This window comes from Mus pahari, chromosome 10, assembly GCF_900095145.1.
Source record: "Mus pahari chromosome 10, PAHARI_EIJ_v1.1, whole genome shotgun sequence".
NCBI lineage: Eukaryota > Metazoa > Chordata > Mammalia > Rodentia > Muridae > Mus > Mus pahari.
In genome coordinates, this window is record NC_034599.1 from 18,566,594 (window position 1) to 18,582,670 (window position 16,077).

Here is a 16,077-nt window from a genome sequence, read left to right on the forward strand (position 1 = left end):
AAACGTTTGTTTGTTTAAAACTTGTGTAGCATCCAATGGTATGCATACATAGTGTTGTGCACACACCAAACTACATATATGCTGTGCCATGCACACGCTGTGTTATACACACTATGTTTTGTTTATCATTCACCCTTGTTGGATATTGGCTTACTATCACCTCTTGGCAATTGTAAATAACAATACCAACACAGCTTTGTAAATATCAAGACTATTTATTTAAAATAAAGAGCATCACTCTGGGGCGATTTACACTGACTGGGTAAGAAGGCTTACTGACCAAGTGTGATGACTTGGTTTCACATTCCAGCACTTAAATAAAAAGCCAGGGTTGGCCTTGTATTCCTGTGACCTTAGTGGGAGAGAAAGAGTCAGGTGGATCATAGGAACTGATTGCAAGCTTAGCTAATGTGCAGGGGTACTGAGGAACCCTATATGAGGAGAAAATAGTGATAGGGAAGGACGCCCTCTGTCCAGTCTTTACACACATATACATGGGTGGCTCATTTGTACACATGTTCATATGCACACACAACACAAATAAAAAAACCTAACTAACAAGAAATAGACCATGGTAGATATGCATTTTCTCTCATTCAGGTGAGCTAGGGGCTAAACCTACATTATATTTCATGGCATCAGGTCTAATCTTCTTCTCATCTATATTATATTCCTTGGGCTTTTTCCCTCTCAACAGAAGATGGTTGTTGAAGTCTCAAATACTTATTATAGATGGATTCCCACCATCAGGAGGAAGTAAAGACAGGCGAACATGTCTGTCCTTTAACAACACTTTATATTGCTGCCTCCTCTTTGGTTAGAAGTTAATCACGGGAACAGTATAAGTTAGGACGATTCGTATGACTACATGAAAGACTAAAAAAAAAAGTGATCTATACTGTTCATAACTCAGAAGCACTGCATACATTACAGGTTCTATATTAAGGAAGAAAGGAAGAGCAGAAATTGAGACGTGGCCTGGGCTTGCACACACTGAGTAGCAATCTGGGGTACACATCCCCCGTTAGCAATGTTGGACCATTCTCTCTATGTCTATAGCCAACAGCGGCTGGAGATAGTGTTTCTCTCTCCTCTGTTGATGTTTGCTACAAGGAAGACTGACGGGATGCAGTTAGTGAAGCATAGACCAACAGGAGAGAAGTATTAGTTTGGTATCCTGATTCCCTGGGTTGGGCCAAAGTCTCTTGTCAGTTCCTTACTTCTTCAAGATGGAGTTACAGTTTTTGGTGTCGATAAAGCTTGCAAGGCAAGTTCCAGGCAAAAAGTAGAGTAGGAGGACTCTTTCTCAAAGCAAGTCCCTGGCAGTGTATCCATATGTGGGAGTATTTTAGGGGTTAAAAAAAAATACAAGTCTTCGGATGACACTAAATTTATTTTGTTTGCCAAACTGGTAAATGTGTGACCTTTAATGGCACTGATTTAGCTCATAGGCATTTCCGTGAGCAGGCACTGTGTGTCCCAGCACATCTTTCTACGTCATCTATAATGAGGCTCCATTATGCTGGAGGCAAAGGTGAACATGGGGGTTGCAATGGGTCAGGGCCAGGTGGCAAAGGAATAGCATTTATTACAGTATCGATTCAAACTGAAATAAAACAAGTAGGCAAAGCAATGGTTTTGTTATTTCAGGGCCGTCGGTGTTTTTAAAAGTTCTGGTATTATCAGTTTATCCTAAAGCATTGCTTTGTATATGGACACGTTGTGAAGGATGCAGTTCTTAGGGTGACAAGATATGGGGGAAATGCTTCTGTGCAAAAGGATCAGGCTAATGATCAAATGATCGAGTTTTAATCATGCTCTTGTCATGGACCCCACTGTCTCTGTCTTTAGAAAAAAAAAAAGTGATTTCAAAGCCTCTGACATTTGGGAGTGACAGGAAATCCTACTGCTATAATCTACAGGACAACTCATGGCTTCCATGGGTCCCAGCCACTCTGAAAGATGAGAAACAAAGCACTCCAGTGGGCAACCTAGATATCAGCACCGTCCCTAAATATTGTAGTCAGATGACCTAAGAATAAATTCACCGTTCCTCTAGGGACACATGGGAGTGTCCAGGATTTTTATGGTGTCACACAACTCATATATTTGGGTCCAGTTCAGTTCCATAAATATTTGAGTAACTATTGTGCCAGCTCCATAACTTTCATTTGCATCATATCTGAAATATCCCATGGCCTCTTCCTGTAATTCCCATGACTCATCATCTAAGAAGGCAGAGCATCTGTAATGAGAAGTGCCATGCTCACCAGCGGGCAGAGGCCTGCTAATGGGCTCTACCACTCTCAAGCCCTGTGGCCCTGGCATACCATGTCTCTCCTAGCTCTTAGCCTTTTCACCCTTTGACCACAGCGCCTCCTGTGTGTCAGGCAACTGCTCTGCCACTGAGCCACTCTGACAGCCTAGACAGTTCACTTTCAAGGTGTGTTCTCCAAGAGCTTCAGTGCTTTAAAACCAAACCAAACCAAACCAAACCAAACCAAACCAAACCAAAACAAACCAAACCAAACCAAACCGTGTCAGGAGCATTTTCAATTTTATCCTAGCAAGACTCAGATGGCTATCAATAAAGAGGTTGAGAAGTAATAAATCTGTGGACACAATCCATGCCACTGTTCCAAAACCTTTTGGAGATATAAAAATGATACTTTCCAAAGTTACCAAATATCCAGAGCGTTGACCATGCCTGCAAAAACAGCCTCTCTTCTAAGGAAATGTGCCCTGGGCTGGTCACGTTCTCCACAGTCTCCAAGTTTGCCTCATTAGGGCCTTTGCAGATCAGTCCTTCACCGGTTCCAGTTTATCCAGGCAGGTGCCACCCGTGAGTGCAACCCTCCTACACTTACGGACAATTAGTGTTTGCTATCACAGGCTCTTTTGTTCACTTTGGACAGGTCTGTTTCCTCTGTTGTGGAGAAGGCGAGCTGATTACTGGAAGTAGCTTGAAACTCCTGAATTGCATGTCGAGTGAATTTTTTTCAGTGGGAATTGAAGCCGTGATTTGAGAGGTGTGAGAACGCCTTAAGACATATCTCCTGTTACATGTATGTGGCCAGGTCACATGCTTATTTCATGGAGCAAGGAATGAGACTTTGTAGATCTGGGCCTAGGCTAGGCCCTGAGTTTGGGCTCCATTACCTCCTTACCCATAAACAATGTCAAAAGTCAAGTCAAACATATCTACCCTACCTTTTCTTCTTCTTTGGATTCTAGCCAATATTTGGGACTTTGATAGCTACTTCGTTCCTCCTCCTCCTCCTCCTCCTTCTTCTTCTTCTTCTTCTTCTTCTGCTTCCCCCCTCTTTCCCTCCCCCGCCCGACTCTCTTCTTCTCTTCTTGTGTGACCCTGGAATACGTCAGCTTGGCTAAGGGACCAGTTGGCAGCTGAGAGAGTTTGCTACTCTGAAGTAACAACAATACCAATAGTTGCATGGGGGTTGCAGGAGTCCCTGGTGAGCCTTTGGGGTCAGCTTGCTCTTTCTGAAGGGGAGGTCATTGTGAGATGTGATACAGGAAGACCTGAGTTTCCAGAGGCTTCTGTCCACCTTCTCATTCACGATTTCAAGGCTGGTGAAAAGGTTTCCCAGTTTTTCCCTAGCCACCCATGGTATAGAAATGCCACACACACAGGGAGTAGAAGTCCCCACCCCCTAAAATTAGTCACGCACACTGAGGAGACAGGCCAAGGGAGGCAGGTCAGAGGGGCAGGCATGCTCTTCAGGTGCCTTACAGTTTTGTAGTGCACATGTAGCCAGGTCTACAGACGTCTGAGGGGACACTGGGTCTCCTAGGGTCTCCAACATTCATGTTCCTTACCTGAATCACAATGGACACATTTATCTGGAAACTTCATTGAAGGAGAATCATTCTAGATAGCGGGACAGTGGTTCCTACTGAATGTACTTTTCTGTGGAAATTATTCTTTCTTAACTTTTAGGCTTTTTTCTAATTAGTTCTTATGGGAAGTAAATCTCTCTCTCTCTCTCTCTCTCTCTCTCTCTCTCTCTCTCTCTCTCTCTCTCTCTGTATATACAGTTTGACATTTCTGTAGACTCAGGGAGTCAGCAAAACATTCAATCAACACTTTGACTTTCAAGGCATCTAGCCATGGTGTTATTTGGGGGGGCGGGGAAACATGCAACCACATTGTCTCTTGTCTCTTTTAATTTAAATTTTACGCAAAATCTGTTTTGAGAGGGAAACGGAGCCATGCTAAGCTAATGCTGCTTTCCTTCCTCCCACTTGTCCACGTCACAGAGATGTGGTCCTTGTGTTGGGATGTTGGCCACGTTGCACCCACTAAAAGCACCCTATTAATCGCTAGAAAATAACAAATGAGCATGCGGACCGCAGGCAGGGGCAGGTAAATGTGGTGAAGGACTGTCAAAGGAGTTTGTCACTACAGCTACAAATGCTACCTAAAACTGGCCAGAGACTAGGGGAAAACTAGGCTTGTTAGCAATTGGAGTTTGGATCCACAAGGCGCTTCAGGGACTAATGTGGGGTGGGCACCTGCCGGCCATTCTTAGGGTGGGAGCATGTGCTCACAGTAGGCTCCAAAGAAGGCTAGCTGATCATTGGTTCCAAGCACCTTTCACTCTCACTTGGCACCTTCCCAATGTAGTTATAAAAACTCTCCTTTCTAGATTAGCACCCCTTTTGAGTAGAGCCAGCCACTGTTTGGCGGGTACATGTAGGGCGGGGGCGGGGAGTGAGGGTGGGGGACGTGGGAGGGATGCTGGGACTCAGCGGGTACCGGCTGGCGGGGCGAGGGTATCAAAGACCGAGACTGGGGGACATCAGGGCCGCCCAAGCAAGAAGCGCTGCAGGGTAGCGGCTGCCACCGCGTGCCCTGCTGGGCGGCCGCCAGGAAGGCGGCCTGCGTGGAGATTAGCTGCAGCGGTCCCTCCCTGGCCCGCGAGTGAATGAATGATTAGTCTAACGCACCTCCCTGTCCCGGGCAGCTCCTGCTGGGAAGGGCGGAGTCTGAGCCACCGATCCACGCTTTAAGGGAGAAAGGCTCAGGACGTGCGTGCATTAGCCGACCCTTTCTGTCGCTCCAACTTCTGTCCTCCCTAATGTCAGGCCCACAGAGGCATAAGCACAGAAGACTGATCTCCAAGTTCACTCGCCCCTCTGTCCCCTCAGCCTCGTGAGTCCCCTGCCTTTGCCCGAGGAAGTCAAAGGGCTGTGGAAAGTTGAGGGACCCTCTTGCATTCGATCCGTGTCTCCTTCCAAAGCTGGGGCAGCGGGAGGCGCCGGGTCTTCTGCTCCGGGCGCTAGCGGGTAGTGGCATCCCTGCTGGGGGCGGCTCCTCTGCGCGGGAGGAGGCGGTGCGCCGGGCTCTGGAGACGCGCCTTCCAGGCTCCGGCAGCGCCCCGGGGCCGGTGGCCGGGGCTGGGCTAGACCGCCTGGCTGGGCGTTCGCGTGCGCCGCTGTCGCTCCTAAGCCGGCACAGCTCCGGCGCCGGGATCGTAGTCCCTCGTGCGACCCTGCGGATTCCGCACAGAGCCCAGTACGCCCCTGGGTCCCGCACGGAGCAAGCGCGCGGGCCGGACACCGCGCCCGGAGGCCGGGTCGGAGCTGCGCGTGCGGGAGCCGGAGCTCAGCTGGGCTGCAGAGCTGCGAGCGCACTCGGCAGCCGCCTCCGCTGCCGCCGCTCGCCAGATCTCGCCGCTCAGCCACCCCTCCTCCCGGCCCAGCTCTGGCGCGGAGGGGCTGACGGCTAACCCGCAGCGAGCAACTCCCTTAGAAAAAAGCCGCCGCATTGGCCGAGGCTGGCCGCAGGACCCCTCCTCCCGGGGCGCCCCCACTCCTCCCCCGCCGCTCCGGGCGCCCGCCTCTCTCAGCCGACTGTCTCCCGGCACGCCGGCCCACAGCCCTTTTGACTGCGAGCAGCGGCTGCCGAGCAGAGGCGGCGACGCGGGACCTGCAGTCGCCCGGGATTCCCTCCAGGTGACGATGCTCTGGTTCTTCAGCGTCAGGGCTCTGGCTGAGCGTCCTTGCCGACGCTCGCCTGGGATTACCTGCTGCGTCTTGCTGCTGCTCAATTGCTCCGGGGTCCCCATGTCTCTGGCTTCCTCCTTCCTGACAGGTAGGGGGGTGGGGGCGGGAGGGTCCAGTCCTCCGGGACTCTGGGGTGGTTTCTTGGGAGAAGAGGCACTGGCAGACCCGGGGATGAGAGGACGGGGAACTCGCACCTTGCCTGCCCCTCGCGGGCGGTGGGGATGCGGAGAATCCTAGAGAAAAGGGATGGGAAGGCTATGACGAGGTAGAGAGATGGGGGACTGAGAGACTGCTACCTTTGACAGAGCGATAATAGGCACCCTGGTATATGAAGTTGGGAAATTCCTTGATTTATATTTAATCTTTTCCCCAATTCTTGTTTTAATGGTGACCACTCTTGTGCAATTAAGGAAAAGACCGCGCCGTTTCCCGCACATTCTCTTTTCTCAACACCATAGGATTCCAATAAATCCACTGTGCTAGGCAGCATCTTTAAAACATGACTTTCCAGACCTTGAATGTAAAGAAGCGGTCGTATTTTTAAAGGTTACTAATAGCATGATATGATAATTACACGTTTTCAGGCAGGTGAAGACCTCGGCTTCTATTTTGAAGGACATGCTTTACTGACACCTGGTGCAGAAAAGAGAATATTTCTAAGAGGAAAGAGATTGCACTTCAAAAAGTGATTGCATTTCAACCCACAACAGTTGGCGGATCCACCTGAAAGGCCCGTTCTTTGACACAGTCCTGAATTTCGTTCAAATTTAAAATCTTCCCTAATGCCTAGTTTGGTGTGTTAGTCCGTGTGCAGTTGAGATGTCTTTTAGAGCACTAGTGGTATTAAATATGTGCTTAAACCAACTGAAAACAGAAAACCGATCCATATACCGAAGTATTGACTGAAAAAAATGTGTTAAGTAAAACTATTTAAAATAGATTTGGGGAAATTTGTTTGTGGTGCATTTGAAACACTATATATTTCCAATTACTAGCTTAAGAAGGTAAGGTTTTATAATAACGCCATTAAGCAAAATTTAAATTTAAAAGTATTTTTATCTTCATTTCAGGGTCTGTTGCAAAATGTGAAAATGAAGGGGAGGTCCTCCAAATTCCATTTATCACAGACAACCCTTGCATAATGTGTGTGTGTTTGGTAAGTGTACGGGTCAGGTAAAATAAACTTAACTGCTGTCATGGACAAGGTTCATTTGTCAAACCTGACAGAATAGCTGTCTTAAAATTGGTTTTGATCATTACCAAATTGCATATTGCTTAAGCATCAAATTCAGTTGCATTTTCTAGTTTTATGGATTTGGGCAATTTCAAATATCTTATCAGGCTGAGAATTCTTATCTTTGACTTCACTGTTGTACAAGTGAACTTGAGATGGACTTTGTACAACATTGTTTTGGGAAAAGCTGCAGTTTGGAATGCGTGCTGCTACAATGAAGTCATAGATATCATGACCACTCAGTTTTCTACACGGGTTCTATCTTCCCGGCTCAGCAGGGAAATGGTGAATAGCATTTTAGATACAGAGGTCAAGGATAAGATATGGGAGAAGGGAGGAGATGGCTGCCATAAAGGACAAACCCAGGACAAGCTGTCATCTTGGATTGATTTCTTGAACTTCTTGGCCTGCTGTGGCTGAAGCTCTGTTAAACAAGCTTCTTTTCTGGTTAGGAAGCTCTCAGGTCAGGAGGAGGGATCCCTCCTTAACGGAGAGTGTCATTTGGCTATGAGATTCTTAGCACTAGTGCCAGTGGCTAGTGGATTATTTTAGCTTAAGCTACTGAGATACTTCTGATAGACACTTGGAGAAGATGAAGTTGTACTAAAAAAGACTTTCTGAAAGACATACAGTTCCACAAAGAGTATTATTTTTGCTGGAGAGTGTTCCACATGCCATTTACTTTTGGCAAACCTTGGTTAAAATCACGCATCATAAAATCCAGTTGGAAGTGCTCTAAGGCCTTCAAGGGCAGACTCCTGCCGTGATGGGTGGATGAAGGCTTATTATCCCAATCAGCATACAGAACTACAGGGTCTCTATCTCTATTCAGACAAAAGCTGCGCTATCTGTTTATGAAGGACTCAGACTCCTTTGTCACAAGAGATGAGGTCAATGTTAAGAAGTGATAAATGAGACTGTGCTTGCATCAAATGATTATCAGGCTCTGGACTAAAACAATCAACAGAAGCAAATAAAAATGTTTTTCATTGGCTGAGATGATAAGCATTAAAGTCTAAAAAAAAGTGCACTTTTGTGTCTATGAGCTGCTATGTTAACCATCTTTACTAAAGAACTTGCTGGAAATAAGTTCTGAGTTTAAAATTTGCCTTAGTTACAGATTCAGCAAGTATAGCATGCGAATGTAGTCTTACCCTCCCTTTATCAGCACTATGGGAATAAGTAGTTTTATTCCATTCTTAGCATGTTAGCAGAAATTATCCCAAGTGATATTTCAATATCCCGAGAGCTCTACATGTGCACAGTTGTTTTTCTCTTTGGTGATGCTATTGTTTGTGAAGTTTAAATGTGTGTTTTGATTTTTTTGTGCAATATTACCAAGTGATATTATGAAATGCTTCCCACATAACATTTTCCCTTTCTAGCAGTCTTTACCCCACAATAGATAGAGCCTTTCTTTCACTGTGGAGACTTAGTAATATGGAAATTGATATCAGAGTTATTTATTATACGATGTCTAAAGGTGTCGGTTAAGTTCTTAAGGGCAGAATGAACTCTTAGAGGCACCCATAGAGGACAAGTCTGCTAAGACTGTCAGTCTTTCCTTGGGGTCCCACCAGTGACTCTCACTCATTCCTTCACACCCCCCTTCACTGATCTCCCACTGATATCTGGCCATGACCTTGACAGACCTTTGGGAAAATGGGCCCACATTCCCTATTGCTTCTCATCCACTTGGACAGGCTTAGTAAAACCGAGTAAGACTAGGCAGTGAGCATTTCCCTCTGTTTCCACCCCTGTAAGTTTCTAGGGGGCCTGAAGAACCCCATGAATTTCTTGCTGGCTACCAGCAAGAAACATACGAGGAGACTGCTTGGCGTTTTTTTGCACTTAGGTTGGGAAAGAGAGCTGTTTAGTAAATTGATAGTATTTACAAGCAAACCTTTCCGCGATACTGTTTCTTTGCCAAGCAGTTTTCTAAGCCTGCATTATTTAAGTCGATCCCCATAAAAACCCTGTGAGGGTTTTCAGTCCTTTTTGAAGATGAGCTTTAAGAAATTATGTAGCTTGTGAAGGTCATACATTATCTGTACACCAGGTAGTATTTTATTTATGAAAATTACTGAGCTGTCACTTGGGTCTGAGACAGACAGGGCTGTCTGTTTGTCTGTGGAGCACACAGACATAACTAGGAAGGTGGAGTACTTGTTAAGCTAAGGGATGAGAAAAACGGAGAAAGTCTGTTGAAATTTCTGTACCTTCAGGCCTTCCCTGAATGATTTTGTTTTGTTCCTTTGAGCTTTTCAGAGCTCAGTTAGAAGTTGTTAGTCACACTGCATGGAAGGAAAATCCTTTATGATTTCAGCAGGGAGCGTTGGGCTTGGGTGAGGTTTACATATGAATATTGGAAGATATGAGATTTTGGATTAGGGACACAGGGATAGTAAGTTTGGGCTGGTCCAGCTTTTTTGGAATAAAGTAGTTAAGGCTGGGCGTAAGCGCATATCCTATTTCATAACATGTATTAAAAAAAAAAATAACCTTCAATGTATGCTTAAAAAAGACGAAAGAAGTCAAAGTTGGAGGGAGTCAGCTGCACAAAGTCCTGAGAGAAATTACAGTGTCGGAACCTGAAAAACTCCAAACGCCAGGAAGTCTATGCAGCCTGATTTAACTTTTAAGATTCAGAGTAGCTGAGATAGAGATTGCACAAACACACTCCTGTAGAGACTCCGAGGACAGCAGTGAGTGCAGTGGCCACAGTGATCAGAAATGCATCATGGCAGCCTCATTTATCAGTTAGTTGCATAGGCTGGAGCATCCTGCCAGGACCAAGAACAATTGGAATGTCTTCTAAATGTGGGTGGGCCCTGTGTCTTCAGAGGGGATGTGAAAAGTGAGACCAGGTACTGGGCCCTGGGATCTAGATAGGCAATTTACTTAAAAAAAAAAAAAAAAAAAAAAAAAAAAAGTGTGTGTGCTTTACTGTGAAGAGCACAGCAGATGTTCTCCTACCTTCTGATCATTATTGGGACCGAGGAACCTCACACTGTTTTGTTTCATGAAATCCCCCTGCTAGCGCTAGTTTTCCAACAATGCCCAGGACGCATGCCTGCCTGTCTTGCAGCTCTCTGCCCCATGGGCACCTCCAGTCCCATCAAGTACAGGAGGAGGGGTGCCCCCTTTCCTCCGTCTTCTCCCACCTCTCTCTCTCTCTCTGCAGCGGAGGAAGTGGTGGGAGCCAGTGAGTTCTGCCCAGGACTGGAAACCTGAGATAACTTTGGAGGCTGGGACACTGAAAGCCAGAAGTTAGGGCTTAGTTTGGCGTACATTTTGTTCAGCAAAAAACATTATTCCTGAGGTTGAAATTTCCTCTTTTAAATCCAGAGGTGCAATGCAGAAGTGGGCCGACCCTCATAAAAAGCCATGCGAATTCCCTGTTACAAGAAGCGGGCCCCACCTATCTTGAGCTGGCTGAACAGCTTAACAGAGCGGACCTTGTCTGCTGTCCTCCACTTTCGTAATCACAGAAATCCTCTATCACCCAGGAGCAGCTCCAGCCTTTCAACTGCCTTTGCCTTCGGCTCTACAAAGCCCTTGTTTCCTTCGGCTCACACTGTGACTGCCTGGCGTAGGGACCGCGCCCATCAGATGCCTCTTCAGTTGCAGCAGGATTTGAATCCTGTACCAGGGAGGGTGTGCTCAGATGTGCAGTAGCCTTTGAGATACAGACATTGGGCTTACCATGTGCTTGTGCGTGTAGACCTTTCTCAAAAAAAAAAAAATGTCTCCTGTCATTTCAGAAGTCATCTGACTTATTTATATTTATTGTCGCTGCCTTTTGGGCAATGTCGGCCGACTGCCCTTCAATACAACAGTTTTGAGGAAACGTTACTTAGATGGTTGTGTTGGCATGGTTTTGAGGCAGAACTGGATGTGAAGTCAATGTGCTGCCTAGTTAGGCAATCGGCTTCTGCTGGCAAGTCCCCTGGGATGACTTTATTATTTTTTTTACTGCTATTACTTGTTGGTATTATTGTTGGTGTTGTTCTTTAAATTATTATTATTATTATTTTCATGTATGAAATAGTCTATAGAGGTATGTCAGAATAAAATTAAAAAAATTTTAAAAAAGCTGACAGGGAAGAGATGCCGTTGTGATGTCAAATCCACCCTTCTCTGTGAACCAACTCGGTTACATCAGTATGACTGGTCATGGCTGCTCCTTATTGGTCCAGTGTTCTGTGGGCCCTGGTGTGAGTTTTCCCCTTGCTCTCTATTAAATATTAAGAAAAACTTTCCATGGGAGTGGGGCCTCCTTTCTCGTAGGGCATTTACATCCCCATGCCTGTGGGGGTCACCTCCACTTGTACTTTCATTGGCAGAGATGGGGTTGAGCTGTGGTGCTCTGTACTTCTGGAAAAACTGCCTAGTGGTCTGGCATCATGGGGATTTTCCTGGCCGGTCTTGTGGAAGTCTCGACCCGGCTCCAGACCTAAGTGCGCCCGCCTTTGCTGCTCACTTAGTCATTGCTCCCCTCCCCCAGCCCTAGCCCCCTTGAATGCAGCTTGGCCTTCACCTAGTGCATAACAGCAGCCCACATTTCAAGGAAAGAGAATAACTCTGAGAGCAGCGTGTGTGCCTCAGTCTACACTGAATGAGCATGGGAGAATAGAAGTCAGCCAGGCAGGGGGCAGGAAAAATAAAACCAGTTAATAAATGTCCATTGGGTAAGTAGAGGGTCTCAGCTCTTCACTCTCTTTGTGGCCCTCTGTGTGGCTGGTGGTGTAAGATCCTTTGTGATTAAAGCGAGCTAGCATAGCATGGCAGCCTCCCAGCCTCTTCTTTATGGAGATCAGGTGTGCTACCCTTAGTGCAGATCATCAAGTGACCTGGGTATGTGTTTGGAGACCTGTTGATCCCTAGTTCTACTTTTATAGAACATTGCTCAAGGCGCTAGGAGGAGCAGGCTATAAATTCAGTCACATGGCACTTTTCTTCCTCCATACCTCTACCTGTTTCTATTTCGTTTCATTATTTCCAGCCTGATCCATGTTTAAGTCATTATGCTGCTTGGATGTCTTGAGAAGACCAAGCTCAATGAGACAGGCATAGATGCATAATAAGGATTTATAAGTTGGGATCGAGTCCATTGGGCCCATGAGTCCACCTACTTGGGGGTTTTAGGCAGGACGGCCCTAAGTTTAAGGTTACTATGGGTGGCTTAGTGATATGAGACCTTCAAAACAAAAAAGCCATTTTTTAAAGGGTTTGAAGTATATAGCTCAGTGTTTGAGTGCGTGCCTAGGATGTGTGGGGTTCTAAGTTCAATAATACCTGGTACAATAAAATCATAAACAGAAAACAATAAAAACATAAAGAAGAAACAACAAAACCAGAAAGGTTTACAAGAATGATAGAAAACCTTCATGAGAGACTCCAACACACTTAGGTTATAGACAAAATTGCATGACCATGTGGAGACCTTGATGGAGGCGGGGGCAGGGGAACATGGTCTAGGCAAAGCATTGCAGTAGATAGAAGAGTGTGTGCCTGGATTGTGTGAAGAGCTAGTCCAAGGCTCCCAAGGCTCTGATGGACCTGAAGGTAAGAGCTCTAAAGGAGCCAGCCTGGGAGCCCTCGAATGTCATAATGAGGAAAATTGTCCCATGCATATCACTTGTGTCAGAAGGAGTCATTTAATATTCTTTCAGGCCACATGAAACAATAAGATGTGTTGTTTAAATGCCTCTAGGAGCTATTGTGGCAGATGTTTAGAGTGGAGAGGCCAGAGTTTGGAAAACAAACTGCAGACACGTGGTGTGGTCAGGTGGCAGCAAGCAGCCCACAGCAGGGTGTGCAGTGGGGATGCAACCACGGGTGGGGTGGTAAGTCAGTGTTTGGAAGAATACTTGGAACAGTGCCCTGCAAGGTAACACATGGGAGTGCAGTTCCTGGTGAATGGCATGTAGGGTGTCACTGCCACACAGCCACAATGCCAGCATTCAGCAGTGCTGCTAGGATGGAAAGTGGTCGATTCTCAAATACCCCATGGAGAACCTTTTTGGTGCCAGTCCCTTTTCACACTTACAGAGATGCAATTCTCTCTTTTACTGTGTTATTCCTTGGGCAAATTGTTTGTCATAGCAATGTGCACAGCTGCAGTTGCCATCAGAGGCCAGGGCTGTTGCATCCCTTGGAGCTGGAGTGGCAGACAGATGTGAGACACTGCATGGTTGCTGAGAACTGAACTCTGGTCCTCTGGAAAAGCAGCAAGGACTCCCAACCGCTGAGCTCACCCTCGGGTAGCTCACCTTTAAAAGGTTTCACTGATGTGCTAAGATACTAGGAACTGTCTACTGCAAAGAGGCATTTTGAAAATGCACTGTAGGTTCTTAAAATGTGCATCTGGCTCTGTAGAGAGATAAGGGATGGGTGGAGAATAACAATCTGGTTGACTGTCTTCATAGAAAACAACCTGAAACATATACGTGGGATTTGGGTAAAGATTTTAAAACCTGAGTCTGCATTAACAAGGAGGGTCAACTGGATAGAAAGATGCATAAGGGTTCCTCGTGAAGTAGATTACAGCTATGGAGGCACAAAGAGAACACGGAAGGCAGACAAAGACCCACGCTGCAAAACACTAAAGAAGTTGTCAGTGATGATTTAAGGGGAATTACGAAGCAGGAACTTTGTACTCATCACTTTGGAGTGTCTGAAACAAGAAATGGTCCTCACCTGCCTGAGAACTGCTGTGCGTTTGCACAGGATTGTATTGACCATACTCGGGACTGGCGCTGTTGTCAATCATCCAAAGCCAAGATTGCCATGGGGATTTTGAAAAAATAATGCAAAGATCACAAAGTTTTTCCAGCTTTGATTTTTTAAAAAAGATCTTAGCAAAAGTGAATACATAAATACCACATGAAAATTTAAAAGGTACCAAGACAAAACTAATTTCATGGGCAGAAGTAATATACCTTTTAAGCGTGTTTTTGGAATGTTTTTATGGTTAAATGCAGAATGGATCAGGCCACACGGAGGCATATTTCTTTTATTAGGAATATGAACAACAATATAAAAGAGTCTGAGTAATATTAAAACTTACTATTATAAACATTTAAGTTTGCTCTATTAAACTGTTAATGGCGCTTTAAAAATATTATGATATGATTTAATATCTTAAAATCTGTCTTCAAGTAAAAATACATTCTTTTCTCACAAAAATTGAAATGTCCATTTTTTCTTTTCTTTCTTTTTTTTTTTTACCAGTGCTGTACAGCCGTGGAAGGTGGTTTTGTGTCCGAGGGTATGGACTCGAGTTTTACCCAGGCTGGTCCGTAGTTATCTGTTACTTAACATCTCTCTGATCCTTAGTTGTGAGTCCTGGGCAAGCCATTAAGGCCTCATGCCTGCAGTTCACTTAGGATGCTGGGGGTGGGAGTCAGCTGAGGGTGTGAATGATTAAATGTGAGATGTTCCCGAAAGCCCTTTGTAAACAGTGTCAAGGGAATTTTAACTAAAATTTAACAGTGAAGCCTACAGGAAGCCCTGATATGCTTATGTCCCTTAAACAGAGTTGGAGAACATTTGCCTATAGCGTATGCACAGCCTCCTGTATATTTTAAATTATACCTAGATTACTTATGCCCTGTGGACATGGAGGGTCAACTGTACTATGCCATAAACCAGGTTGACACAAAATGTATTGAGTACATTCCTGAGGAATCACAGTATAGTTTTAAACAATAGCCCTTAATGGTTCTGCAGCTTTAGGTAACCTGTGGGATATTTCTGTGTCTTGACAACCTCTTCATCCTGGTATGGAGGGCCAAAGCAGCCCACATCAGAGTGTGAGTTAAAGTACGTGAAGTCTCTAACCATGTTCTGAAGTGTGGGAAGGGTTCCCGTGTAGGAGTGTGTGGAGCCACTGTCCCAGATTCGCCTGAGAAGTGCTTGGACTGGTGATACAAGTTATGGTCAAGGCCTGCGCAGTGTATTCACTCTGACTCTGCTCAGCGTGAATAGTGGGTCTGCAGGGCAGGTAACTCTGGCCCCTTTGGTGCCAAGACAGAAAGCCCTAGTGCATTTGGAGATTGGCAAGGTGCCTGCCCTGCTTGGTTTCTCATTCTGAAGCTCTCGCTTGCTTGTTCGGTGACTAGCTTCAGACAATTATTGAGTGTGGTATGTTCAGTGAGACCCAGTTGTTCTTCGGTGGCATTTACCACTGCATCAGCAAAGTGGCAGGAGGAAAGCACAAAGTAAAACCCAGTGCTGATCTGCCTTGGAGAGAGGGAGTGATGTCGCCCAGTTGACTGTGTTCCCGGTAGCACAGGGAACACGGAGTTTGGATCCTACACAGAGTTTGGATCGTATGAACTCCGTTGAATTTGAGCATGTGGCCCCAGCATACACATGCTGCCTTGGCCCTTTCTCCTTTCCTTGGCATGTGTGGGTGAATTCCTGCCTTGAGAGATGAGGCTCTTAAGCATAAGAACTTGTCACGATCTTTCCGACTGCCCTATAGCGTCAGTGAGAGGTCTATGACCTTGAGACTTGAGTGGGAGTGGGGCCTGAACTTCCTGTTTATAGTTTAGGTTAACACTTGGGATGGCTCTCCCCAGAATGGAACTCTACGTTCCAAAACATGACTCTCCCAGGAAGATTGTCACAAAAGGTCATCCTCTTCTATTAACAACATCCTAAATAATCAGTAGAAGAACACATTCCCCCCCTTTAAAAAGCAATGTAGTTACATTTGAAAATATAGAGTCTCTTAGACACTAAGAGCTGTTTTTCTCATGATGAAAAGAATGACCCCTCTTGTAAGAGTATCCTGCTGTCAAGAGCAG

The 16,077-nt window shown here is 45.7% G+C and overlaps 1 protein-coding gene across 1 annotated transcript in view; it reads left to right on the top strand.

Moving 5' to 3' along the window:
- Positions 1–5,411: 5,411 nt before the first annotated feature.
- Bmper (BMP binding endothelial regulator) overlaps positions 5,412–16,077 on the top strand; it is a 246,973-nt gene continuing 236,307 nt past the window's right edge. Inside the window, exons 1-2 of the mRNA XM_021206296.1 lie at positions 5,412–6,115; positions 7,098–7,183. Of these exons, the coding sequence (XP_021061955.1) occupies positions 5,983–6,115; positions 7,098–7,183 (219 nt within the window). The 5' untranslated portion in view covers positions 5,412–5,982. The remainder of the gene's footprint in view (positions 6,116–7,097; positions 7,184–16,077) is intronic.